At 50.6% G+C, this 25,926-nt stretch overlaps 1 protein-coding gene across 1 annotated transcript; it reads left to right on the forward strand.

Moving 5' to 3' along the window:
• Nucleotides 1-1,979: 1,979 nt before the first annotated feature.
• On the forward strand, nt 1,980-24,378 carry ANKAR (ankyrin and armadillo repeat containing). Its single transcript, XM_032962689.2, has 23 exons — nt 1,980-2,162; nt 4,485-5,259; nt 6,275-6,718; nt 7,114-7,277; nt 8,115-8,230; nt 8,845-9,025; nt 10,745-10,976; nt 11,453-11,654; nt 11,918-12,126; nt 12,558-12,680; nt 13,272-13,516; nt 14,247-14,418; nt 15,014-15,255; nt 16,141-16,294; nt 16,483-16,644; nt 16,837-16,943; nt 17,524-17,646; nt 18,475-18,633; nt 19,391-19,508; nt 19,767-19,876; nt 20,855-21,051; nt 21,980-22,026; nt 22,546-24,378. The coding sequence occupies exons 1-23, from the start codon at nt 2,085-2,087 to the stop codon at nt 22,758-22,760; spliced, it is 4,575 nt and encodes a 1,524-aa protein (XP_032818580.2). The 5' UTR covers nt 1,980-2,084; the 3' UTR covers nt 22,761-24,378.
• The last annotated feature ends 1,548 nt before the right edge of the window (nt 24,379-25,926 follow it).

Consider the following 25,926-nt stretch of genomic DNA (forward strand, 5'->3'; position numbering starts at 1 on the left):
GTGGAGGTGTGAGGGAAGCAGGACAGGTTAGCGGAGTATTGAGTGAGAGAGATAGCGGAGTATAGCGGGGAGACAGAGTGGTCATCCCCGCACGCCACCAAACGTAACAAATCAAATAAACTAACATCCCCGTCACCTTTTACCAGTGCACAAACATTTTCATATCTTTTGCACCACCCGAAAACACTTTGGTATAAAAACAAATTCACGAATAACCATCGAACAAAGACGGTCACTGCATCGCACGCTTTCAGATGCTCTTCTGCGGCCGTCTGAAAGGCTCTTCCGATATTAGGAAGCCACTTTTAAATCTAAAAATACTTTCTTTAGAACTGCTTTTGTGTTGTTTGTTGTTCCCTCTGCACCTCCGATTAGTACGGTTGGCTATGTACGGTGCGAATGAAGTTCAACACACATAGAATTCACTGCACGATGGTCTCCCCGCGTCTTGGCCAGTGTGGATTGGTGAAGGCAGGGAGGGGGCCCAAGGACCAGCTCAGATAATACTCTCGACTGATATTAGCCCTGGCTGGCAATCCAGCTCATGTCGTCCGGTTGAAGTTATGCGATGAGACAAGGAAATGTCTGTTTGGAACACTGATAGAGAAGTGTTTCGACCATTGTTTGAGAAAGGCCTGTGGAAAGTGACATTTCTGAAAGTCACGTTAACGCGGTGGTGCACCTTATCGCATGCCCTGCTATAGGCGTGCTCATCGCACGATAATAACACCACATGGCTTGGAAAACATACTGAATTGAGTGAAAACCTATTTTTTTAGATGATTAGTTGTTTTCCACAGTCATTGGTCAGTCACCCAGTTTATTTGCAGGCGATGGCAGCTTATTGCCCTGATGACATTCAGCCCCTTAGCCATCCAGTCTCCTTGGCTTCCATAACTACCGGGTGTCATTTATGACATACACAATTTATTCACAACAGATGTCCAATTCCAAGCGCGTTGACACAATTCCATTCCTTCGCGAATTTTCGTCGATTAATTTGCCGTCTTGGGAGGCTAAACCAACGCTTTATTTAAATTTCGATTTAAAGCTTTGCGGTACTGCAGGGATTCATCTTCTTGGTTATTTTGGTTAAAGTCACATAGAATGGAAATAAAATAATAAAAATAAAACATAATCAAATAAAAATAAAATATTTCCATTCTACGTGACTTTACCGAAAGAACCAAGAAGATCAACGCTATATTTGTTCCACACCTTAATGTCGCGATGCGCTATTGGCGTGCAGAGTGTACCCGGTGGTGACTGCTTGTGTCCCGTGGGTCGTTTCGACTGTGGCGTTGTGAATTAAAAGTGCGATTTCGGTAGTCTCGATGGTGTTGGAGGTCAAATATATATACTGTACTGTATTTTTCTTCTTCTTTGGTTCTTTCGGTAAAGTCACGTAGAATGAGAATAAAATAATAAATTGATAAAATAAAATAACACAATAATATTCTCACGACGTTTCGGCCACAACACAAGCGGCCTTCATCAGGTGAAGGGACGAGACTGTCTGGTAGGACAGCGCTGGAGTGAAAAAAGCCACGTTCAGATCACGACCTTTAAGCTGTGTGAGAGGAAACAAAGCGCCTTGACAAAAGGAATTAGCATATAATTTAGCATTGAAATGGCTGAGTGATTAGCTTGTGACTGGTCACAGAAATGGCTATGTTAAAAGTTAAAGCATACACATCCGCAGAGGCACCCCTGTATTTGCCAAACATTCCAGTGTTGAAAAAAAACCCCACATGCCTGCCAAGGGGATTAGACAAAAAAGACATCATCACTCATTAATGTGTGGGGGAAAATAAAGACTTGGCACGGAACCTCTATGAAAAAGAGTTTTGAGGAAGGTCTTCCCGGGTAAACAAGCGGCGGAATAATAATAAATATAAATAACCGGTGTCACGCCCCGTGGGAGCGAATGTCGCCTTGGTATAAACAACTCGACACACACACACAGACCCCCCACCCACCCACCCGCGTCTCTGCCCCTGACCCCTGACGACGACAAAGTTGAGGTTGGAGGTGGCGGCGGCGAAGGAGGAGGAGGAAGAACAGCACGGGCCAAAGCCGTTGCCATGTGGACAGAGACGCCACCCTCTCTCTGTGTGTGTGTGGGGAGAGAGAGAGGGGGTGACGAGAGCCGAGCACTCGAGGTAAGGACAACTCAACGCAATCGGCAATGACAAACCACCGCGGTTTTGCCTCCATTGGATTGCCAGCAACAGTAGCCAGTCGTTTCAAGAATGAGCCGCATCCGCTTTGTCAACCCGCTGCTGGATGAAGTTCTCGGTCCGGAGCGCTTTTGGTTGACCATACTTCAGCACGCTGGTCAGTGCGGCCTCCTCCGTTGGTGGATGGTTGGACAAGCGGAGAGTCAGGATTGGCTTGGATGTCCATCACCGCAAACTGATGTGAGCCGTAGCGCCACCGGGTTCATCTTAGCAGTGCGCTGACCACTGCACCACCGCTCTTGTGACCTCTCTCTCTGTGTCTGTGTTGTTATTCGTGCTGTCAAAGTGCGTGTCGCGTGCACACTGCTGGCTGATGCTGCTGCTGCTTGTCGGCTACTGACGAACGTCTCGTGAACGCTCCTACCGACATTCGCCGCATTTTGTAACGATCAACGACAAACGGGCGGAGCGGGAGGAACGGTACGAAGGGGATTTTGAGTTGTGTCGCGTGAGTTTGGTGGCCTTGCCGATTGTTTGCGTGGGAGCGGTGGCGCAGAGGTCAGCTCGCTACTTGAACCCTTGCGACACCCGGGTTCCAGGGCCCTAGTTCGGTGCGGCCAAGGACCATTGACGATTGTATCTGCACCGAACCAGGGCTTCATCCAAGGGCGACTCAGCCTCAAGTGAGAACCCGGGGCGTTCTGTAAGCATCGACACCCGGGGAGACAAAGGCGGACCGGGCGTGATGCTGGCCGCTCACCCCTTGTGGTGTGCCGTGCCAACCTTTATAATTATAATTGATACTCGCTAACAGCACTTGCTTCAAAGAGCCTGTTAAGGCTATAGTAGAGGGGGGAGGTTGGGGGGCTCTGTCACTGGCCACGCGTGTATTCTGTCTCCATTGGTTGGTGTTGCTTGACCATACTTCACCACGCTGGTCGGTGCGGGTTTGTGAAGGTAGGGGAGGAAGAGGGCCTGCCTAGGACAGGTTCAGGTATCATTCGACGGCACTGAGGTTAACCGTGGTCTGGACTCGAACTCGCACTGGAGTGCATCGTCCTGCATTCGCCTAAGTTTAAAATGATATTAATAGCATGTACATTGCAAACAAAGGGCCGCGCGAACCTATCCAATAAGCGATTATTTTTTCAACTCTGGTAAATGTAGCAGGCCACTAGTGGACTACTACTATATACGATTTGAATAACAGATGCTTACAAGCGCTCATCATGAGAGCTTAAGAATGGATATTCGGCAATAGTAATAAATACATAGATGCATCGATACTCTTAACAGTAAACACGATAATACCCAACCCAGATAGGACGCGTGTGTTCATTATACTGTTAAATGTATACAGCACACCGACATAACCCAATGGGGTTGTTGCGGGTCCCATTAAACTGGCAGCAAGTTCTGTGCTGCTGTGAATTTACTAAGATGAGCAATTTAACGTGGAGCGGCAGTGGCTTCGGCTCTGCATGCAGTTGCTGTGCAACTGACGACTCGTTAAGACGGTTTATTTAACCGACATGAATACCGTGGGTATACCGTGGTTTAAAACATCGCATAGTAATATAGTATGCTGACTGATAGTGCCAAAGTGTTGTTTGGCTTCAGCGGCGAGATTGGTAGTGCATCTTTTGAGTTTTTTTTTAAATCAATCCGATATGTTTTTTGCGTACGGTTTTCTCCGGGTACTCTGGTTTCTTTCAACTGACCAAACACTAATTCATGAAATTGGCCCAACATCCCAGTGCAGGACCCACCTGTAAATGTCAGCCGGTTCGGGATTTCCCTTTGCCACAAACTACATTCGGCATTTATGTTTCACAGCACATTACACAACGTTCAACACCATCTTGGAAATACCCACACTGCTGTGCACATCTGTGTGTTCACTTCATACGGGACTTGATAGATGTTGTCACTGCTGCTCCACAAACTTGGAGGGATCTGTCATTTTCTTACGCTTATCTACAATGAAAACTGTAGGTTAACTTAGAAGGACCCGCGCATAAATATAAACCTTTTAAAGTACTTTTTGTGTAATTGCCATTTGCCATGTCTTCAAAAACTCCTCAATTTAGATACTTTATAAGCTAGAGTTATGAATGCAGTGTGATCCATGTTTAGATACCCACTCATTTCTAATTATCCTCTTCTCAACGGGCGTTTGAATATTGTCAAAGAGATGGCGCCACACCTTACACAGTGTTTACAAATGTAATCAGTGTATTTAAGAGTGGTGTTTTCTCTATAATTTCCCCATAAATCGATCACCTTTGTATTATTGCTTTGCAGTGTTGGTCGGCGCATGGTGTGGCATTGTCCGTCCCTCCCGCCACGTCACAATTCGTGCTCCGTGCCTGTGAGACCGACTCCGTCTCCATGGAGGTGGAGGCCCCAGCTCCGCGTCGCCGGCCCTCATCCCGCGTGACCCGCGGCGGGGGCAACCGCCCCCTGACTTTGGCTGCCACCGCTAGCGCTTCACGGACCGCAAACAAGGAGGACGAGAAGACGGCTTACTTGGCCAAGGTAGCGGCGCAGCAGGACGCTAGCAGCTTCGTGGAGCGGCTGAGTCGCGGCGAGCAGCAGGAGCTACTGGCTGGCGTCGCGTGCGGGTGGCTGCCTGCCGGAGACGACACAAGGCCCAACAGGGAGGCTCCCGCGGGGATCGTCAGCCAGATGACCGGAATTGGCGCCTCCACCGAGATTCTGCAGCTGCTGTGGCCTCTGCGGAAGGACGGGCCGCCCCCGCTAGACGCGCGCGAGGTCCACCAGATGGTACGAGAGCTCACGCTTGGCTTGTACGGCCTCAATCAGGCACCCGGCGTGAGCATGGAGCCTGCGATCGACAGGAGCACGGTGTGCCAGTTGCCGCCCGCATACGTCCACACGAGGGTGGGTCAGGTGCTCGCCGAGGTGGACTACACGCTCAAGGCGCTGTGGCACGGGGCGCACATGGGCCGCGAGAAGCGGGTGCGGTTTGGGGAGTACTGGCGCGCGGGCCTGGAGCTGGACAGCATGCGGCGCACGCAGGAGGATAAGGATATCCTGCAAGACTTCACCTCGGCCGGTGCGTAACTACCACACCTGTTAAGATAGAGTCGAAATACAAAAAAGGGAAACAAGGACTCATTTTTACCGGTTCTATTTGGCTGGGTTAAGTGACGATGGAGTGAGATAGATTCAAGGAATTTTGTGGCCAGGTAGAATAAGCAATGTGGAGTCCAAAAGAGAATGTGGCAGGTAAGTGTTGTAGATATGATTAGGGACAAAGGTTACGCTGGGGAGGACATGGGTGCAGGATGGAGAAGGGCCAGTTATTGACACAGGCATTGGAGTGGTCTCCACAAATCCGATGACCAAGTGGAAGATCTATGACCACATGGTGGGATACTGTTAGGGGAGATCTTGGAAGGTTGCGTGTCTACTGTTCGGCAGCTGCGGATCTGCCAGAAGGTAATAGGAGCTGGTGAGGTGTGGAGGCATCAGCAGCTTTGCCTATGAGTCTTGATCTTGAATTTTACAGTTGACAGCGAGGATCGAGGAGGCCACAGGGGAGCAAATAGAGAGAGGGAGATAGGACAAGAGCATACGTTGTGAAGCGATCTTGTCCTCTCACTACACACTCATGGTAATACTACAATAGTTCTACAGCCCTTTGTTAAAAAAAACCTTCCTACGCCGGTTCGGTAATGCGGGCTTGTTGACAATGTTTAACCACGCTGGTCAGTGCAGATTGGTGGACACGTTACGCTTGCCGTTAATGCAATCGGTCAACATGTTATCCATGATGAAACTATCACTCTTTTGCCCAATATTAAAACTACCTGTATTCAACAAAATCGCAATTTCACATTCGTAAACATTTAAATTATGTATTCATATTATAACTGCATTGCAATGAAACGGACACAAACAGGTGACTCATCTATCCATCCACATCAGCTCCGGGTTCGGTCAATGTATACCGGCACTTCGTACTTCCACACCATCCCTTTCATTTACGAAGGTGAACACGTGATGTGAGCACACCACGTAACGAAGAAGAGGCCACTTAACCTCGTTTCTTGCCCGCAACGGCACAGGGATGATCGACGTGGCCAAAGACCCGGACTGGGCCGGGATCTATGAGGACGACGGCGTGGCTGACCCCTCGTACGAGGTCAACAGCGCCGACGAGCGCCTCCTCTTCACGGAGCACTCGGAGGGTGCGTGGCTGGGCCTGGTTGTGGCGGTGGCCTCAGTCGCTCAGCACCATGGCCTTTTTGTGTGCGAGCCCCGCTGGGACGTGGACGGGGGCCTCCGTCCCAGCGACGAGCAGGCGGAGCCGCCTCCCCGGATCCGGCGCCGGCTGCAGCGGCGGCTGGCCACGCACCGGCGCTTGATGCGCGCACACTTGCCACGCAAGGCCGAGACGCGGACGCTGCTCGATCAGCTAGGCCTCGTGGCGTGCCTAACGCCCATCCTGCTGGCGCTCAAGCGGCGGATGAAGGTGCCCAACCTGGGTCGGTTGCTGCCGCCGCTCACCGGTAAGAGGAGTTGTGCGCCGCTGCCAGGCTGCTCAGCTGCATGAGTTGAAACTTAGGGACTGTGTCAATCCCAGATCATTTTTTTACGATTGCGCTCTCACCGTCCTCGAAATCATCCATGGATTCGCCACTGCCTACCCCTCTCATCTCACTCTCCTCCCATCGATGCGCTCTCCTACCTCTCTGCTCTCATCTCACCCTCCTATCCACGCGCTCTCCTACCTCTCCCCCACTCATCTGTACTCCAATCCCCACCCTATTCTACCGCGCTCTTAACCCTGATAAAAGGATGACAGTGATGGAGATGTATACACACGCGGTCTGAACCATAACTGTCATCAGAAATAGCTTCGTTGAGATGAGGAATCCCGCGTGATGTGCGCTCTGTCCTTCAGAGGAGAAACTCAAGACGGAGTCGGAGTTCCCACCGCTGGTCCTGGGCCCCGACTTTGCGTGCCGCCACTTTTTGTACGAGGAGCAGAGCTACTTTCACCTGCACGGTTCCGTGCAGCTCGATCTCAGCACGCCGCCCCTCGGCAACATCGACCCAGACATCGCGGTACGAGCAGGCCTTCGTTTCTCACCGAATATTTTCCGGGTCGCTGGTAGACTGGAGTAGGTGGCACGTGACTAGTAGCTACAGCCTCTATGTGTGAGACTTGGCAGCCAAATTAGCTAGCCTATAGATGTTTCAGTTGTGACTGATACATGGAAAGCATGACATTGGTCAGTCAAGATGTAGGTCTTGGACGGGTCAGTCACTCTTTCTCTTCTGCTGCCCCCACAGTCTGGAACTCTCTTCTGCGGCCATCTGTGCTGTCGATCCCCTGCCTGTGATCAAGTCCAGGCTCTCGGCCTTCCTCTTTTCCTGAGCCTATAACCAACTGCCTTTCTTTGCAAAACAAAAATGACCACTGTGTTTGTGCAGCACCTTGAGAAACGGCTGCATGTAGACACTATCTAAATCCAAATTGATATGGGAAAATGTAGAAAAAGAGGTAGAGGCAGGATGTAAGGCCGTGGGAAAGGTTTGTAGCGATGATGCAGCTATTTAAAGCATGGAAAGATGCCTTATTCCTCAGTGTATCGACTATTCCAAATGTCAAGACACTCCCCGAGGAGCGGCATTCAATGTAATATTTAATCCAATTTATGAATCAAAAATATTTACACGGTCACGCACCCCAAGGAAATTAATATGGCCTTTGCAACCTGTTGTGGTTATAAGTGCCGTTAATCCATGTTACCTAACAATAACAAACGTGAGTTGACAAAGGGCTGGAAATGATAATTCTCGTCGGATTTTTTGATGCAACAATCCAATACCACGAGAGAGCTGGTGATGGCTTAGGGAGGTCTTTATCCAGCAGTGGTCGGGTGGTGATCGGTGCTGCAGGGCCGATATGCGGAGATCCAGCACTCGGGGAGTTCTCATCTCCTCCAGATGCTGGACCCAGACGCTCCCTACAGGGAGAGCCACCCCTTTCCCACCATCGTCGTGGGGGATGAAACGTAAGTGATCGTTTTTTCAGGGTGTCATCACTCCCACCTCGAGTGAATTGTTGCTCACGAGCCGTTGTGGGCAGTGGAGTGTTGGCGCTGTAGTTAGCGCATTGAAATTATGGCCATGGCTAGCATGAGTCGTGAGTGGTATCTATACTGTCCTTGAACACTCACCATCGTCATCATCATCTTCAATCCAATGCAGGAATGAAGGCCTCGCGAAACAATATCTATGACTGACATGTCATGGGGAAGCCTTCACTAAGCAGTGGATTTGCAAAGTCAATGTGTTTATACTTTTCATTGGGCATGGGGTGGGTGGTGATCATCTGTTTTGGATGCCACAAGCCAGTGGTGGAAATTTCACATTTCTCTTGAAAATACGTGTTTCTCAATAGGACAATCCTCTGTGGAGTCACTAATTCATTAATGTAACAGTAATTATCATGAAATGAGCTACGAACTGTCTTGGGATAGTGTCCCTTGTGGTGCCATCCTGACCGCTTGAGTTATCCACTGGTTAAACAAACTCAACTCGACTCGGCTCTTGTCGCCTGGACAAAGACAACACAAGAATTCCACGCGGCATGATGGACCCTGCGGTGCTCGCGCGCCGCGCCCAGGTACCAGGTGATCTCGGTGCCACTGGAGCCGTTCTCTCCACACATGGGGCGGCCATGGTGGTGCGGGGCGTTGCGCCAGCTGGTCGACTCGCTCCGCCTGCGCCGCCTCCCGCTCAGCGACGTCATCATCCATGAGCAGTTCAAGCAGCGGTTTGGATACCGCAGAGCCATCCGCTACAAGGCACGCATGCACGCACACAAACACGTACACACATGCACAGTTATCAAGGTGCAGCCCTGTAATTGCTTGCTCACACTTCACTGGTGGAGGAATGGCATCCACTTGAGAGGGCTCTAGAGCAGACATGGGCAAAGTACGGCCCCCGGGCCGTACACGGCCCGTTGGGCTTTTTAATCCGGCCCGCCGAACTTGTCCAAATATGATTATTATTAAATTTAATTTTACCTTTCTCCTGTAATGCCCCCATTTCCCCATTAGATGGCGCACTTTGACTGGGAGTTATGACATGTTTTTGTATTGTTCATGTTCGTGCAATTTGTTAAATTGCCTTGCAAATAAATGCTTTGCTACCTGTTAAAGGCCAAATCGTTTCATGTAATGATGTTTACACGTCATTTATATTAGTTCACACAAACACTCCATCCATCTGTTCCTGGCCCGGCCCCTCTGTCAAATTTTAGAACCCATTGTGGCCCGCGAGTCAAAAAATTTGCCCACCCCTGCTCTAGAGAGTCTCTCTGGATAGAATTTCACATCCTCTCCCACGCTGGTCAGACATCTTAGAAAAGGCGGATGTACTCACATTTTACCCCACCGTACACGACCTGCCGACCGACTTAACAGTCGTGTACCCATTTATATTGCTGTGTGAACACACGCAGGGGGAATTGAACACTTGCACATTGTTTCAATTGCCATGCCGAGAGATCAAACTTGACAACCTCTGCATTACAAGCCCAGTGGCAGCGTTCACCTTGACAAAGATTTTTCCTCCAAAAGCCTGCATAGACTGTTGGGACAAGTTATGTTAGCGATCAAATATTAAGGCCGGTATGACACACTAGGGAGCAGTGTAGCCAGTATGACACGTGGCTACATGCATCCCCTTGGTGATAAACAACAGACTAGAAACTAATTTAAGGCTGAGTCGACCTAGGTGATGCCCAGGACCGGTACACTACTGTACACAACTGCTCCCCACAAACGAACAAACACACATGCACTACAATGTCTCGTATAAAGTTCGGCATTTTGGGTATAGTGTTTAATTTGCTTTTAGGGGTAATCGCTGTTACAATTATTCATTTAGCCATATGTAACCTGATGTGCAGATTGGTGAAGTGCAGGAGATTAAGTTTTATTGAATGGTGTTACGATATCCATTACATGGAGATACAATGAAAATGTACCGGTAATTGCATTGGTGTCGTACTTAAACTAGGACCCAGAAAATATACATTGCACAATTGGCTACGTACGGTGCGAGAAAGAAGTTCAACATACATGTAAGGCAGTGGCATATTCCTTGAATGTGCACGTGGTGCAACTGCACCAGGGCCCACTGCTGGAGGTATCCATGAGATGGGCTATGAAGATAATTGGACCAGGGGTCCCCCATTTAATTCCTAGCACCAGGGCGTATGCCGAAGATAATCTACACTACTGTATATAGAGCGCTATCAAAGTTTCGAAATAAAAATTCCTTGTAAAACTAAAATTGCACGTAAGTAAGAGAAATTACTATCACATTTGAATCAATCCACTTCTGTGCATTGTCTTTTAAATCTTTTCTTTTCTGCACTGCAATTTCCAAGTACATTCATGGCAAAACCAGTGATTTCATCAACCCACCAATCTCGGGCACCGCAACGGTTCGGCCGCCACTTTCTGTTCGTCTCACCTACGTGCCGCCCTGCATGTTGCCTTGCATACGTACAGAGCGTGCCGGTGGGCCTCCGGGCGGCAACCCAGGGTGGCCTGGTGGCGGCTTTCCTGTCCCTGAGCCGCCGGGAGGTCGCGTCACGACTGGGCACGCTTGACGAGCGGGGCCTCGCCCTGGTGCACCACGCCGCCATGCACAACCGCCCGCCGATGCTCAGCCTGCTCGCCAACGCCGGCGCCGACCTGCAAGCACCGAGCCGCTCAGAGGGGCCCGACCCACGCCTCAACGGTTGGCACAACGCACAACGCCACGGCCGGAGGACAGCGCGAGCGTTTTTTAACGCCTGGCCGAGGGTCTAGTCATGGGGACGCGATGCCCCGCTTTGATTGCCGCGAACGACAAAGGGGGAAGTAGAGTATGGTTGTTTGTGGCAAAGTTGGGTTTAGTTTATAGGTTCAGAGTTTTTAGTTTTGTCCTGAATTTATCCTGATTGGGCTATCGGCATCCATTAAAATCCCTCAAAGAGAAGTGATAAAGCTTAGAGAACGGCCCCAGAAGCGCATACCACAGAGCTACCTCTGGCCCGCATAGCAGGGGGGGGGGGTGGGCAGCACTCTCCCACGAACTCTGCCTGGATTGAGATTGGTGACCGCTGTGGCACTGTGGGCTTCCCTGGTCGAGAGGCCGCGTAATAAATCAAAACGTTTACTTTGTTCCGTCGGCTGTCCTTTCCTGTCATGTCCTCCGAAACCTCTACCCATCAGGTCCCGCTCCCATCCATCTGGCGGCGCAGCACGGCTCGCTGGAGGCATTGGGCTGCCTGCTCGCGCTGCGTGTCGACCCGGCGCTGGCGGAGGGGCACGGCTGGACCGCGGCACACTTTGCGGCGGCACACGATCACGAGCCGGTGATCCGCGCGCTCCACCACCACGACCCCGCGCTGCTCACGGCGCGTGCCACCACCCCGTGAGTCCGCTTGTGCGCTTGCAAGTTTGGCCTCCGTTTAAACCCTGTAAATGTGCCACTGCATCGGCCTAGCAGAAGCGTCCTTCATTGGGTTTTGATCGTGTTTCATTTGTGATGAGTGAAAGGTTAGCAGATCAGGTTTAACATTCGAACAGAGTGGAGCATGGTATAGTAGTTTGGCAGAACTGCAATATGAACCCGTCGTTAACACCAGTGTTGAGGGGGTGCCACTCTTTCTTTCACGGCATCGCTGCGGCCGACAGTCCCCGATCGACGCCGGTGCTGGTGGCGGCGGCGCATGGCTCGCTGGACACCCTGCGCTGCCTCCTCGCGCTGGGCGCGGAAGCCACGGGTGCCGATGACTGCGGGAAAACGGCGGCACACGTGGCCGTCGCCGGCCTGCACACGGACGTGCTGCAGCACCTGGCTCGACTCCAGCTGCCCGAGCTGCCAGTGTGGGCCCTGCTCGTCGGTAACAGCGCACGCGGCACGCGGACGCCAGGACGCATGCACGCAGACGCCGGAACATACGCACACGCACGCAGAGGACCCAGAGATATGTGCGGGGATGGATACACAGGGGCAGAGAGGTAGGCACACACGGACATGCACGCACGAGAACACAGACGCTGCCATTCCAAGCATTTGTGAACGTGGTTGTGAATCATACAGTTGTCATCATATTGCAGTTTCATTCTTTGGTAAATCTCACTTTCTCTTGATACCTGTTAGAGGACAAAAAACTGAAAGTCTGGAGACAGAAATATATTACCCGTGAATAGCAGCAGTGTCACCCCACTAAAATAGCACTGACTGTGAGTTACAATATTATTATTAAGAGCCCCTTGATGCATGAAACCGCCATCATATGTAAGAGTATGACCCTGCTTCTGTGCCCCCAAGGGATGTTGGGCGATGAAAATATCGAGAAGGTTGAGATGACTGCACGGTGCCTGGAGGTGCTGTGTGTCTCGCGGGACAGATACGAGCATAGGACGGACAACTGGAGACACCTGCTGGAAGCAGGTGTGTCGTGCTACACCCGGAATAGTTGAACTCGGCCGGTTAAATTGGCACAGCGCTGCTATTGCTCGCTAACGCCACTCCTGGTGGAATTTCCTCCACTAGGTGGAGTTCTAGAGAGCTGCTGTAGAGGGTATTTGGTCGACTCGTCCATACTGGTCAGACATCTTGCAAGAGGTGGGGGTACACATACTTTATCCCACGTGAGGTGCAGATTTGCAAACCGTGAGATACCAACTTAGACTGCTTATTGGGCATAGGTGGGGGGGGATGTAATAAACTTTCCCATTCGTATCTGGAAATTACAATAATAACCCATCGTAACAGAAAACGATTAAGCTTGCACATTGTTGCGCCAAGAGATCGAATCTAAGGTCAGTTCGTGATTAATAGAATCGAGCAAGGTCCACTGAGCTAAGAGGCTCTCTTTCAATGAGGCTCAGTGAGGCTTTCCTGGGTAAACGAGCGTAATAACAATAACAACATAATAATCACCTTGGCCAGCGTGACATTCGACACGTCAACGAACAAAAAAACGACGAAACAACGCACCGCCTGGTGGGTGCATTTCTCTCTGGCGGCTCGTCGTGCCAGGCGGTATGCCCGAGCTGGTTCGGCTGCTGGACAGTGAGAGCGAGACGGTGACGTGCCTGGCGGCGTCGGTCATCTGCAACGTGTCCGACCACGGGGAGGCATGCGATGCGGCCGTGGCGGCCGGCGCCATCCCCGTGCTGGTGCGGCTGCTGGGCTCGACGGCGCGTGGGGAGCTGCAGTCGCGCTGCGCCGTCGTGCTGGGCGACGCGGCCGCCCTGGGCCACCGCGACGCCATCGCCCGGGAGGTGAGGACGGCAGCCGGGTGGTGGCAGCCGGGTGGTGCCACAATTGCACGTATGTACGTAGCCAAACGTGCTCGTCGGAGGTCCATTTACCAGGTAAAGCCCACTGGAGCTATTAGCTCTTTTTCAGAGGCGATCTGGCCACACGTGACAGCTCATCAAAGTGGCTTGACATATGCGGGATTTATAGCAGCGCCAAATAATCTAAATGCACGTTCCAAAATGTGCAAAACCGGAGAAAAAATCCACATGACGGAAATTTCAAATGTACAGGTGAGTGTAGATAACATCTCGCCACCGCGGGGTTATTGGATAACATCAAGGTGTGTTGCATTTGAAAGTCTGATTTGGCCTTTTGTTATAAAAACAAATTATTTAAAACTTGCGTCGCACAACATTGCTTTTACAACGTTCGGGATTTTCCAGTGCGTACGCGTGTGTGTGTGTGTGTGGTTAGCGCTCTGCGCTACGAACCTGGCGACCCGACTTCGATTCTCACTCACGGTCAACACCAGTGACGATTTTCTGAACCGGTCCTGGGCCTCCCCTAGGTCGACTCAGCCACAAATATATAAACATCGCCACTCGGAAGACAAAGGCAGCCGGGTGCAGTGTCGGCCACCCACTCTCTTGTGTGCCATGCCGGCCTTCATAGGTGCTCGCTAACTGCACTTGCCCCAACAGTTTGTTAAGGCTATACGGGGAATCTTTGTCTTTGTGTGTGCCTGGGCAGAAAGGGATCGCGGCACTGGTGCGACTGACCCAGCGATGCAGCCTCGAGGGCGTGCTCGTGAACGTCGTGGACACCGTGCGCGTCATGTGCGACGGCGACCCGTCATGCCAGGTGGCCGTGGTGCGCGAGGGTGGCATTGGTCCTCTCGTCGAGTTCCTCGGACTCGACTCAGGTGCGGGCCTCCACCCCCCACGCCCGTGGGATTGCGCAGTCAGCGTCACGTAGCGAGCCGAAGGGCGTTCTGTTCGGGAATCTCCAGCGAGCGGCGCACCACATTGTGCCCAAGAGCAGGCCAAGAAAAATTTGTCATAGTGCTTTTGTCGTTGAAGAGTAACCGATGGTGGGTTAAAGCATTGCAAGAAACAGTGGATACGAGCTCAGACCAGGAAGCATGTTTTCATCATGAAGGCACTTTCTGTTTTAATATTAAATTGAACACATAATTCAAGTGACTCACAATTTAAAACATAATACCCAAGTAGATTCATGAATATCAAAGGAAAAACAATCATTAGGTTGTGTGAAGAGTCAAAATGTGCTGGGAGCTCCGTCAGGAACTCAATTCAGTTCTGAAACCAATTCCTGAAGAAGCTCTTGACACGTGGAACAAAACGTTGGACTACACGCCGAACAGCACGCAGCACAACCCGGTAAAACACCTGGGCAGTTGTCTTCTAGTCAGCTATTCTGTACCGACGCTTCTGCCCCAGGATACCCCCTGCACCACCTTAACTCTACCGTGGCCGCTGCTCTGCTGCCGTCCGTAGACAGCCTGCAGGCCGCTGCAGCACTGGCCCTGGCGACCGTCACGAGGGCCCACGAAGGGAACCAGGCGGCGGCGGCGGCCGGGGGCGCGCTGGCGGCGCTGGCGCGGCTCGTGTGTAGCCGGCGCACGGAGGAGCAGGTGAGAGCGGCGGTGGCGCTCCAGGCGCTGTGCGACGGCAACCCCGGCATCCAGCGTGACTTCTTGGCACTGTCCGTCACCCAACCCCTGCTGCGTCTTCTCAAGGTGAATTCCGACTTTTAAGTCTCGGATAAAAAAAAAGATATATATATATACATCGGGCACTGCACTTACAAATGTTTCACTTTTGTCTAAATTTGCGACCGGTTGACGGATTGAACATTATCATCCAATGGCAGAGCCAGGATTTTCAGGTCGGGGGGGCAACCCCTCCAGCAATGAAATATGATAGAGGAGTTGTTGGTAAGTAAGGACTTGTCCCTTGCTTTTTATTCGACGCGTGTGCGGCGATGGCTCAGCCATCGATCGAGGGTCAAATTCGAACCGCGTTGTGTGATCGGCATCGCGCTCACTGAAGGTGAATGCCTTAAGGGATGTCGTGAACTGTATACGCAACTGCGAGTCACTTATAACTGCTTTGCCGTTACTTATTGCCAATTATGGACTCACTATTGTCCTATCACCTCATAGAGTCCCTGGCAAGTAATAATATGCTACACAGTGGTAGTGGGAGTCGCAAAATGCCGATTTATTACTAATAAACCCCAATGATCCGATCGAAATTAGGGATTTTGATCGGATCATTGGGGGGGCACGTGCCACCCCACCCCCCCCCCCCCCCCACTGGCTCCGCCAGTGTCATCATCATCAGCAGTGATCAATCCACTGTTGGATTGAGTGTCCAAAAATATTTTGATCTATTGATTGATTGGTCGTCTTTATTTAGGGTGGATAAGAACTCGGGTCGAGGAGTCTCATTTTCAATGGAGACCTGGGCGACAATGATTTATAAAACAGCAAAGGGTCGCACGATCAGACATCAGGCAGCCCTTGTGCGGCTTCGCTGGTGGCGATGCCCACAGGTTGCCCGCAGACAAGGAGGCAGCGCTGGCGTTGTTTAACGGCGCTTGTTGCATGTGGCTCGCCCAGGTGTTCCAGCTGGAGGTGCGGGAGCATGGGGCGCTGGCGCTGTGGGCGCTGGCGGGCGGAACCCAGCACCAGCAGGCGGCCGTGGTGCTGCAGGTTGGCCTGCGTCTCATCATCGACATGCTGCTCGCATCCTCCGACAAGCTGCAGTTTGTCGGTGCGCGTCGACTCGGTCACCGCAGCTCACGACACCGCACACAGCCTCGCGCGTCGCACGTGCCGACACCACGGCACCAACGGCTCCCTGCACATCCCCCCAATCGCACATCTCACCGGTCGCGCACGCACGGGCACGCAACCTACACTGTGGTACACACATCTACGCATCTCCACTGTCGCGCGCAGGTTGCCACGCGATGGCAGCGATGGCTCGGGAGGGCCGCGCCCACCAGGAGCAGATCTGCCGTGAAGACGGCGTCGCCCCGCTGGTGCGGCTGCTGCGAACCCCGCGCACCACCGAGCGGACGCTGCTAGCTACCGTCTCCGCGCTCGGGGCGCTCTGCGTAGGTGAGCGAGTGTGGCCGCGAGGAAGCACCGCGGCGATGTAGGGGCACTGAGAGCACAATTGGGATAGCACTGAGGAAGATTATAGATATATGGTTTTTGAGTAAAACGTGACCCAGTAATTAATTTAGCGAATCGACCCGGAGTGGTGAGGGCACGGTGGGTACTCATGGAATGGGTGCGCGGTGCCGGCAGGTGTGGCCCATGTGAACACGCGGCTCAGCCAGAACAAGGTGGAGGAGGAGCAGGCCATTCCCGAGCTGCTGCGGCTCCTGTCAACTCACGCCAACCCCAACATCAAGGCAAGCGCCGTATCACCAGAGCCCCACCTTACTCGCACCATCACATTGATGCCTCGCGCACACCAGTCTCACTCACCACACTCGACAAACCACCACCATCATTCAGCACAACACCACCTGCACCACCACTGTTCCTACCTCTGCACTATTCAGGCACTTGAAATGCAACTATCCAAATAGTACATGAAACTTTTTCATCAAAGTAGAATATAAGGGTGGCTATGTGGCTGGGTTGTTAGGTAGATGACTGGGTCCCTTAATTGCAGTCTGAGGCAGCTGGTTGCATTTGGTGGCTAAGAAGCTGAATAGTTAGTGAAGTGGTTGGGTGAGAGGTTATACTGGGTGGCTGGGTGATTTGAGTGGCTGATTGAGCGGTGGCTGGTTGGGTAATTTGATAATTGGGTGGCTGGGTGGTTTGGTAATTGAGTGGCTGAATGGCTGGCTGAGTGGTGTGGCTGGGATGGGCGGTTGTTATGGATGGCTGGGTAGCTGGCTGAGCCACAGTTGGGTTGGGTAGTTGCACTCGGTGGCTGGATGTGCTGGATGCCAGTGCGTGCGTGCCGCTGGTGGTGGCGTGCAGGTGGAGGCGGCGTGCACGCTGGCCTACGTCCTGCTGAAGAACCACGAGGTCCAGGAGAAGATGATGGAGAAGGATGGCTTCAACTACGACGTGATCCTGGAGCTCCTGGAGCATCCGGACAGGGTGAGCAGGGGTCGTGCTCGATGGGCGGCCAAAACTTAAAAAAATAAACTACACAAATTCAAAAGAACAAAAGCGCTCCAACAGATACAGTTGGTTTACACAATACAGTTGGGATTTATATAGCATCCAAGTGTGTAGATATCTCATAAGGATGTACACAGTGTGCACATTTAATGTGTAGATAGAGGCAGTGTTAGGCAAAGGAAAGAGTAAATTCCTATATTTATTGATCATGTGATGAATTTAAGTGTTTTGATGTCAGGGCCGGCTGAATAATCTAATGAGTGTGCACTCGCAATACTGAGTGCATTAATGAGGTTCTCGTGGTGGGTTATCTGCGTGTACTGTATAGAATTCATGAGATACACACACGTGTTGTTAGCTAAACCGCCAAGTCACAGAACATGCGCGGGAATCGCAAAACCAATGCTTGTGGTGGTTTTCTTTTGTCCGTTTAAAAAAAAAGAGATTTCACTGAATGTTTTAATTTGAGACTGTTTCACATGCTGATTTGCTGAAAAGGAAGTGTTGGTATAACAGCAACGGACCTTTGCTAAATACAGTAATGAATCAACTTTAATTGTTTTACATATGGTATTTGAAGTAATGAATTCCAAATTAAAAGTGAAAAAGCGATGTACAGTACTACCTGGCCAGTGTGCAAGAGGCTCGCCAGAGCTTTCTCCAGCGGTGGCCCTTCTGCCAGCAGTGGCGTGAGCAAAAAATTGCAGAGCTGCACCTTTACCTGTATTGTCCCACACACCCGGTAGGGGGGGGGGGTTGAGGAGGGGTTGTTTACGACGGTCCCCGATCATTCCGCTCGCCCAGGCGGTCCGGCTGCGTGCGGGCTACGCCCTCGCCGTCTTCGCCTACAATAACCGGGAGCAGCAGGCGACCTTGGCGCAAGCGGGGCGCATAGCCGTCAGCGACCTCCTGCCCTTCCTAGAGTCGGAGAACGAGCACGAGCAGGCGCAAGCCGCCTTCCAGGTACGTCGTCGCACGCCCGACGCGACCACGGGCGGCTCGATGCCCATGCACTCTTCACTCCACAATTTGGCTTGCCACAAATGAACCACAATGCCTCGCTGATCTCGTCAAGGAGCATAGACCATCACGTGAAACTCTGGTCATCCTCTCAGCACCTTTTGGTTATCTATCAAAAACAATCACCGCATCGCATGCTTTCAGATGCGGTGATTAGCGCGGTTGGCTATGTACGGTGCGAAAGAACTGCAACATTCATCCGTATACATTTTTCGCACTGCTCGAAGACCTAACCTGAATTGTGATAGAGAATGATGCTGTTCAGGAGTTGTGCGTGTAGCCGTCAGCAAGTGTGCCCTGGTCACCTGTGAAGGTGGCTTCATCATCAGCACTTTCTCCACTAGATGGGCACAAGCAGCCCATGCAGTTTGCTAGGAGCAGTGGTCTGGTGAAGCCCATTACAAGTGCATCATCAGTTTCATCACCACTAACATCACCACCATTGCTTGCAAAAAGATACATTCAATAATCTGCACACATCTAAAATTGTACAACCCAGTTGACTTCCTGAACGTTGAGCCACAAACCACCATCACTACTGGTTATCGTTCCTGCATGGACGACTTAGCGATGACCGTGGCATGGTGTGATAACCGGTGCACCGTCTATGAGCGGGGGCCAGGCTGCGCTGTTGGAGAAACGCGACCGTGGCAGTCGCTCGGCGTGGCGTTCACGGCGGCAGCTGTCTGCACGCAAGCAGATGGTGGTGCTGTCCGGAGTGTTCCGGGATGGCGAACAAGTTCCGCTCACGGCGCAGGGCCTCTCCGTGCTGGTGGGACTCCTCAGCTCCAGCAACCTGGATTCCATCGTCTTGGCTAGTGAGATACGCGCACCACTCCACCGCCCATACTGTAAATCCACACGTGGCGCTCGATGCTGTCTCCAGTCATTAATACATTAGTGCGATTAACATTTACGGCAATCTTGCAGTGCAATGTACTCAACGTAAGTTTTACAGAAGGGGGCAATGTTGCTACGTGGCGCTTATTCGGATGAAAAGAGGGAATCGTAATAATATCTGGTGCATGAGCGGTCGTAATGGTGTGGCCACCTGCGGCGTGCGTGCGTGTGTGCAGGTGAGCTCCTTGCCAGTCTGGCACACACGAGGGCCGGCCTTCCCATTGCCATGGTGACTCTGGGGGCCATGGAGATGCTCACCGAGCACCTCTTCTCCTCCGCCGACACGGTGTGCATCAGCATAAGGCACGCAGGTGGCCACTTCGAGCCGGGCCTACATGGCTCAGCGGTCAAGCGATGGTTGCACGATCAAATCCTGGTTGGAGGGTTGACTCAGCCCATCATCCCTCTGAGGTTGATAAAACAAGTACCACTTTGTGGTGGTTGTATTAATAGATACCCTCGTCCCTGCCATATGAATGTGGAATTTGTACCACTGGCTGAGGGCTATGAACAAGAGAAGGGAGATGGGCACCGCCTTAATGCTTGTTTCAGCAGAAAACCACTTTAACCTTTAACTTAAAGCTCCACAATCAAGCTGCAATCAACTGCATACGACTATTATTGATGTATATATAGCGTATATAAATTAGGCTTTGCAGTGACAAATACCAAAGGAGAAAACAAAAAGGCGGATTATGGTGAGTCAAAGGATTTGCGTACCGCATGTTTCTCTGCAATCCTCGGTCGTGTTTTATGGACATGAGGGAAGAGGCCAAGCAAGGGGAGGGGGAGAAGAAGGGAGGTGGACGGGGTGGGGGGGGGACAGCAAAGAGGACAGGGGAAGGGGAAGAAGAGAGGGGAGCGATGAGCTCGGTGCGCCGAGTGGAGAGGGGAATAAATTGGGTCTTGGGCGAGTTCATAAAGGGTACCATATATTATGAGATGTTTGTCATTCTGCTTATAATTCAGAGACCAAAAGTAGTTCAAGGATTAGCAATGCAGCAAATATCAAGGAGGGAAACTCGTTACAGCCTGTTATGAAGGTCACCAACGAATTAATAAAAAAAGTCTAAATTATTCAGTGGTGCATACCCAGCGGTTGCCTACAGATGTAAGGAGGTCACACCTGAGCCACACCTGAGCTACACCTGAGCCACACCTGAGGCACACCTGAGCCACACCTGAGCCACATCTGAGGCACACCTGAGCCACACCTGAGCCACACCTGAGGCGAGCCCGCGCACCCCAATTTGTTCTTGCCCAGGTTCGTGAGGCAGCGGCGGTGGCATTGGGCTACCTGAGCTTCAACCGCGAGGCTCACCGCATGCTACTGGTCTCCTGCCGCTGCCGGCCCGGCCTCTACAGGCAGCTCATGTCCAGCCTGGGCCCCGATGCACGCATCAGCCCAGACTTCATGGCTGACTTCGAGCGGCAACAGCTCATCGGCCTGCCGGCGCTCAGGTGAGCAGCCCTCCTCTGCCAGCTGCGAGTGCCAAATGTGCAAGTCAATGTACGCGTGCATGTGTGTGTGTGTGGTAGTGTAGCGGTTAGCGTGCTGCCATACATACCCGGCGACCTGAATTCGATTCCCGCTCACGGCCAACACCAGTGACGATTATCTGAACCAGTCCTGGGCCTCCCCTAAGTCGACTCACCCTCAAATGAGTGCCTGGTGCGATGTGTAAACATCGCCAATGGGGAAGACAAAGGCGGCCGGGCGTGCTGCTGGCCGTGCCGGCCTTCTTAGGCGCTCGCTAACAGCACTTGCCCCAACAGTCTTTTAAGGCTACACGGGAGGTCTGTCTTTTGTGTAGAGCCCTCTCTCATTCCACTGCTGGATGAAGGCCTCCCCTCGCTGTATCAGCCATGGGGATTGTAGACTATACTTCACCATGTTGGTCGTTGTGGGTTTACATTGGGGGGGAGGGGGGGTCGCTGACTAATTTAGATATCATTCGGAGTGGTTAGCACAATGCGCTAACAACTGCACTACCACTCCACCAAAAGTAAATGTGAGTGTTAAATGTGCGAGTGATAAATGAATCCTTTCTGGATATCCGGCCTTCGTCCAGCACTGACCAGCATGATGAAGTATGGTCAAACAACCCCCATGACCATCATCAAGGCAGGCATGGAGAACAATTTCTCCAGCATTGTATTGAGAAAGGCTGTAAATAATTTAGCATTTTTTTTAAATCATGTGCTTCAGAAACCCACCAACCTTGTGTGCTACAAAAGGACGACACTAAGATAGCACTTACATCACAAAACACGAGGTCTCTTGTAAAAATTACGAATTACGAGTTATGTTTAGCATGGTCGATGATTCCACGTGTGCTGTTGAGCTGTGACTACCATACACAGATCATGCCTCGGTGTGTTTTAACAGCTTGGAGATATACGGTGGCCCCAAAGTCATCCCCAACAATCATAAAGGTATTATGCTGTTTTGTCTCTCCTTCAATTGATTCTGAAATATTGTGATTGTATTAAGTTCTTGGTTTTCTTTAGTTAACATTCATTCATGGACTAAACCAGCAATGGGAAACCTTTCCTTACTGTTGAAGAGGACTTTGAAATACCTTGGGCTTAGTCGCACGTTAACACGCACCTCAGCATTTTCCAATAATACCCGGAAAACTAAAATGCCTGTCAGCTGAGTATACAGAGGCCCTTTGCAGTGACAGAAATGGCTGAATGTGTTAAAACTATAATAGTTTTCCAGGTAGAAAATATTTCCCCCTCTAATGCTCATTTGGTGTGGTTGAGATGTTTGAAGTGATGGATAAATATAAGTTACGGGCAGTTTCGAAGTGGTAGGCCTTATGTGTCCGTCGACCATATGAAATGAAGGGCCGTGTGCAGCCTAAAGACCCTTGGTTCCCCATGCCCAGTTTAAATATTGTAGATGCTGAGCTATCCAGCCGTGTTTCATGAATGAACGGACGTTTCCAGGCCGAGCCAAAACCGCCGTGGGCCCCCGATACAAGGCCGATGGTTCACCGGAACGGAGAACTCCTCGGGCAATCTCAGCGCCGGCCAAGCTGGCCCTGCAGCCCTCGAGGGGCACTTCTCTCCGCGCCAAGTCAGCGGCGCCTCGGGCCCACCCAGCGTCCGCAGCGCTCGGCGGCAGAAACATGCGACCCCTGTCCCGGCTGAGCCAAATTTGAGGCCGCCCGAGAGGTGCAGGAGTGGCAGAGTTGTTTTTGACACACGGTTATCCATGTCCACACTGAGACACGATACATGTCATGCTTGCTCTAAAATGTGGCCGCCACTCCCCCTGATGTCCTGTCCACTTCAGCAATCAAGGCCTTCTGTTTAAGCCTCCAGTCAACCTTCACTTAATGGGAGGTTTCTCATTCTCCCCTACAGCACCGACAGTCTTTAACTACCCCAGCCATCCGTGCTGTTGACTCCCTGCCGATACTCAAGTCCTTCCTTTTTTCCCCTCTATAAGTGCTTCTAATTACGTGCCCACTGTATCTGTACAGATATGCGGTTGCAATTTAGATGCCATATGAATCAAAATTGCATTGTTTCTATACAGTTGTGATAATAATAATGGGATGGGTCTGGTCAGGTGGTGCTATGGTTAGAGAAACTGACTCACCATGAGGTTGCAAATTCAAAATCCAGTCAAGGTGCAGGGAGAGAAAATCAAGTACCACTTTGTGGGAATTCAAACGTTATTCACAAATAACCATCATCAAAGGAACAGTGCCTCGCGGTTGTAGATGGACGTGAGCAGTGTTCATTTGCTAGATGATGCAGGAAAATCCTTTTGACTTGACTTTGTTACTTGGGTGCTGTGTGAACTACATGTATTGCAATTAAAAAGGCAGTACCAGATTTTGATCAGCAGATGGCGACACGATGTTGGTTTGCGTGCGTGAGCGGCGAGACACTCGGGTGCGCGGGATGTCAAAAGCTACGATGGATTTCTGATGCGGTAATAAAGGGTATACAGGGATACCTTTAAGTGCAAATAGTGAATACGGTCATTCAACAGACATACAGATGGTGACAAAATAGCGCGAACCATGGCTGGTGTTTACTCTCCAGCGTTGTTAAAAATATCGGTCTACTGCTGTATCCAGAGTGCGGGTTTGTGAAGAGGGCGTTGGATGACAGGTAAGGTTGGGATATACTGTGCACGGGGCGGAATTTGGCGGGGGGCACGGGGTGGGCAACGCCTCCCCCCCCCCCAAAAGTGGATACCTTTATTAATTTATGTTCAGTAGTTTACAATTCGTATAAAAAATAAATTAATTATATGCACCCGCGATTCCTAATGCGAGGGACAAAGCGAACTTCGGCCCCCAATGATTACTACGCCACCCGCTCGTGTGTTACTGATGTCAATTGATCGATCGCTGTTCTACCCACGTGTCAGTGAACTTTACATTTGGGGTAACCCTCCCCCCCGTCCCCGCGGTATATACGGCCACGTCATTTCCAGGACACTCTAGTGACGTCCTTGTTTTGTTTTTGTGAATGGCACCCTTGGCAAATTATCCACACTCAGGGGGGCCATCCATTTAGTAGGTTCTCATGGAGGGGGGAGGGGGGTTAACCCAAATGCGCACGCTTGCGTATGGAGGGGGTCTACTGACAATGCACGTACGCATAGGAAACGGGGGGGGGGGTGGAGGTGAAGCCTCGATAATTTGTCTACATTGGCTTTCAAATTAGTCCAGCGGTGGACTGTTTGCTTAAACACGTTCATATGAGTAATCCTCGATCGTTTCTGCGTGGATTGAATATCGGCCGTTCTATAGGATTCGGGGGGGGGGGTGGGGGTGCGTCAAGCGAACGTACGCAGGGGGGGGGGGGGTATAATGCCCCATGCTCATGTGTCAGCAAATTAATAACCCACAAACACGCGTTCACAGTGAATAATCCATACCGACGTGTCGGTGAAAGAGGAAATAAACCGCGCGTCCATAAATCACGCGTCCTTGATTAAATGACCCTAACCCACGTGTCTATTCTTGAACTTACTTACCCCGCTCTAAATGAACGAATCGTCCATACCTAGGTGTAAATACATCAACATTCATAAATTCCAAAAACCCAACGTGCAGTGCCGGATTATCCCAGTAGCAAAAGTAGCTGCATGTGTAGTAGCTACGCACGCTAAATGCTTTCAAGCTATCAATTCTGGTTCAGTGACTCTGCACTTGCTCTATTACTATAGTACTATACTGCCTTGAACTTTTATGAACGACTGGGTGTTTAAGGTTAGCGATTTGTCGTATTATCTGGCTGTATGGCAAATGAAAAAATACAATTACTTTACTATTCAAGGGGCCGTCCATAAATGACGTCACGCGATTTTGGCGGATTTTTGACCCCCCCCCCTCGTCACGGCGTCACAAAAAGTCAGACCCCCCTCAAATATGACGTCACAGAGCTCTGCCCCCCCCAAACCATATTTCCATTTTGAAAATAAAACATGCTTCAAATCGCTTTAAACTATTGTCATTGTAGTGCGTATTTAATGTGGTGCTGCACTATGATGTAGGAGAAAACATGCATTAAAAAGGCGTTGGAAAGCTGAAATTTAGCATAAAATTCACTTGAAAATAGTCATCGTCTAACAAAAACTGCAGATGTTCAGAATATTATATTGAAATTCTCTTATAATTATAAAATATTAAAAATAATTATAATTATAAAAAATACTTGAAACTTTGTAGTAGAACGAAGCAAAATGGAGAGTACAATTATAACAATCACATATTCATTCCACAGAATGAAACGCCCTGGTAGAATCATTAGAATCAAAATGTTTAATAACAATCATTAAAAAAAATTACAAAATATATGTTTCTCCATCCTCCCATGGAGAAGCAAAATGTTCCTTCATGGAATAAAAGCTACTTGTTTTTCATCATTAGACCTCCTTTGCCAGTACCAAAACGTAATAATAGGGTTTTTCCCCTTTTTTCTGGCAACAAAACTGAAACCTTTTTACGAGGATTCATATCTGCATTAACCACAATACCTGCAGTCAAAATGCAAACAAAAAACATACTATGATAATATATGATGCATTGTCCTTGAAACAAATTGGTCCACACCAAGGGACGGCTTTCTTTTGAGCCTCGACCCAATTGGTGCTCGACCAGAGGACGCCAAAAGGCGTCACACAGCTCAAAGACAATGCCACTATCAAAGTAATGAGGGCTCGGGGTGAGCATCTACATCATTATTATAACTATTTTTTTGCGCATAAAATACTAAATCGTGCACACGATATACTGAATCGTGAGCGGTTACTTTTTTTTCATTTCCACAAGGCAACTCCGTAGTTAAATTAAAGATCCTAAA

The sequence above is a fragment of the Petromyzon marinus genome, chromosome 2 (assembly GCF_048934315.1).
Source record: "Petromyzon marinus isolate PM22_M1 ecotype Great Lakes invasive population chromosome 2, UKy_Petmar_22M1.pri1.0, whole genome shotgun sequence".
Taxonomy (NCBI): domain Eukaryota; kingdom Metazoa; phylum Chordata; class Hyperoartia; order Petromyzontiformes; family Petromyzontidae; genus Petromyzon; species Petromyzon marinus.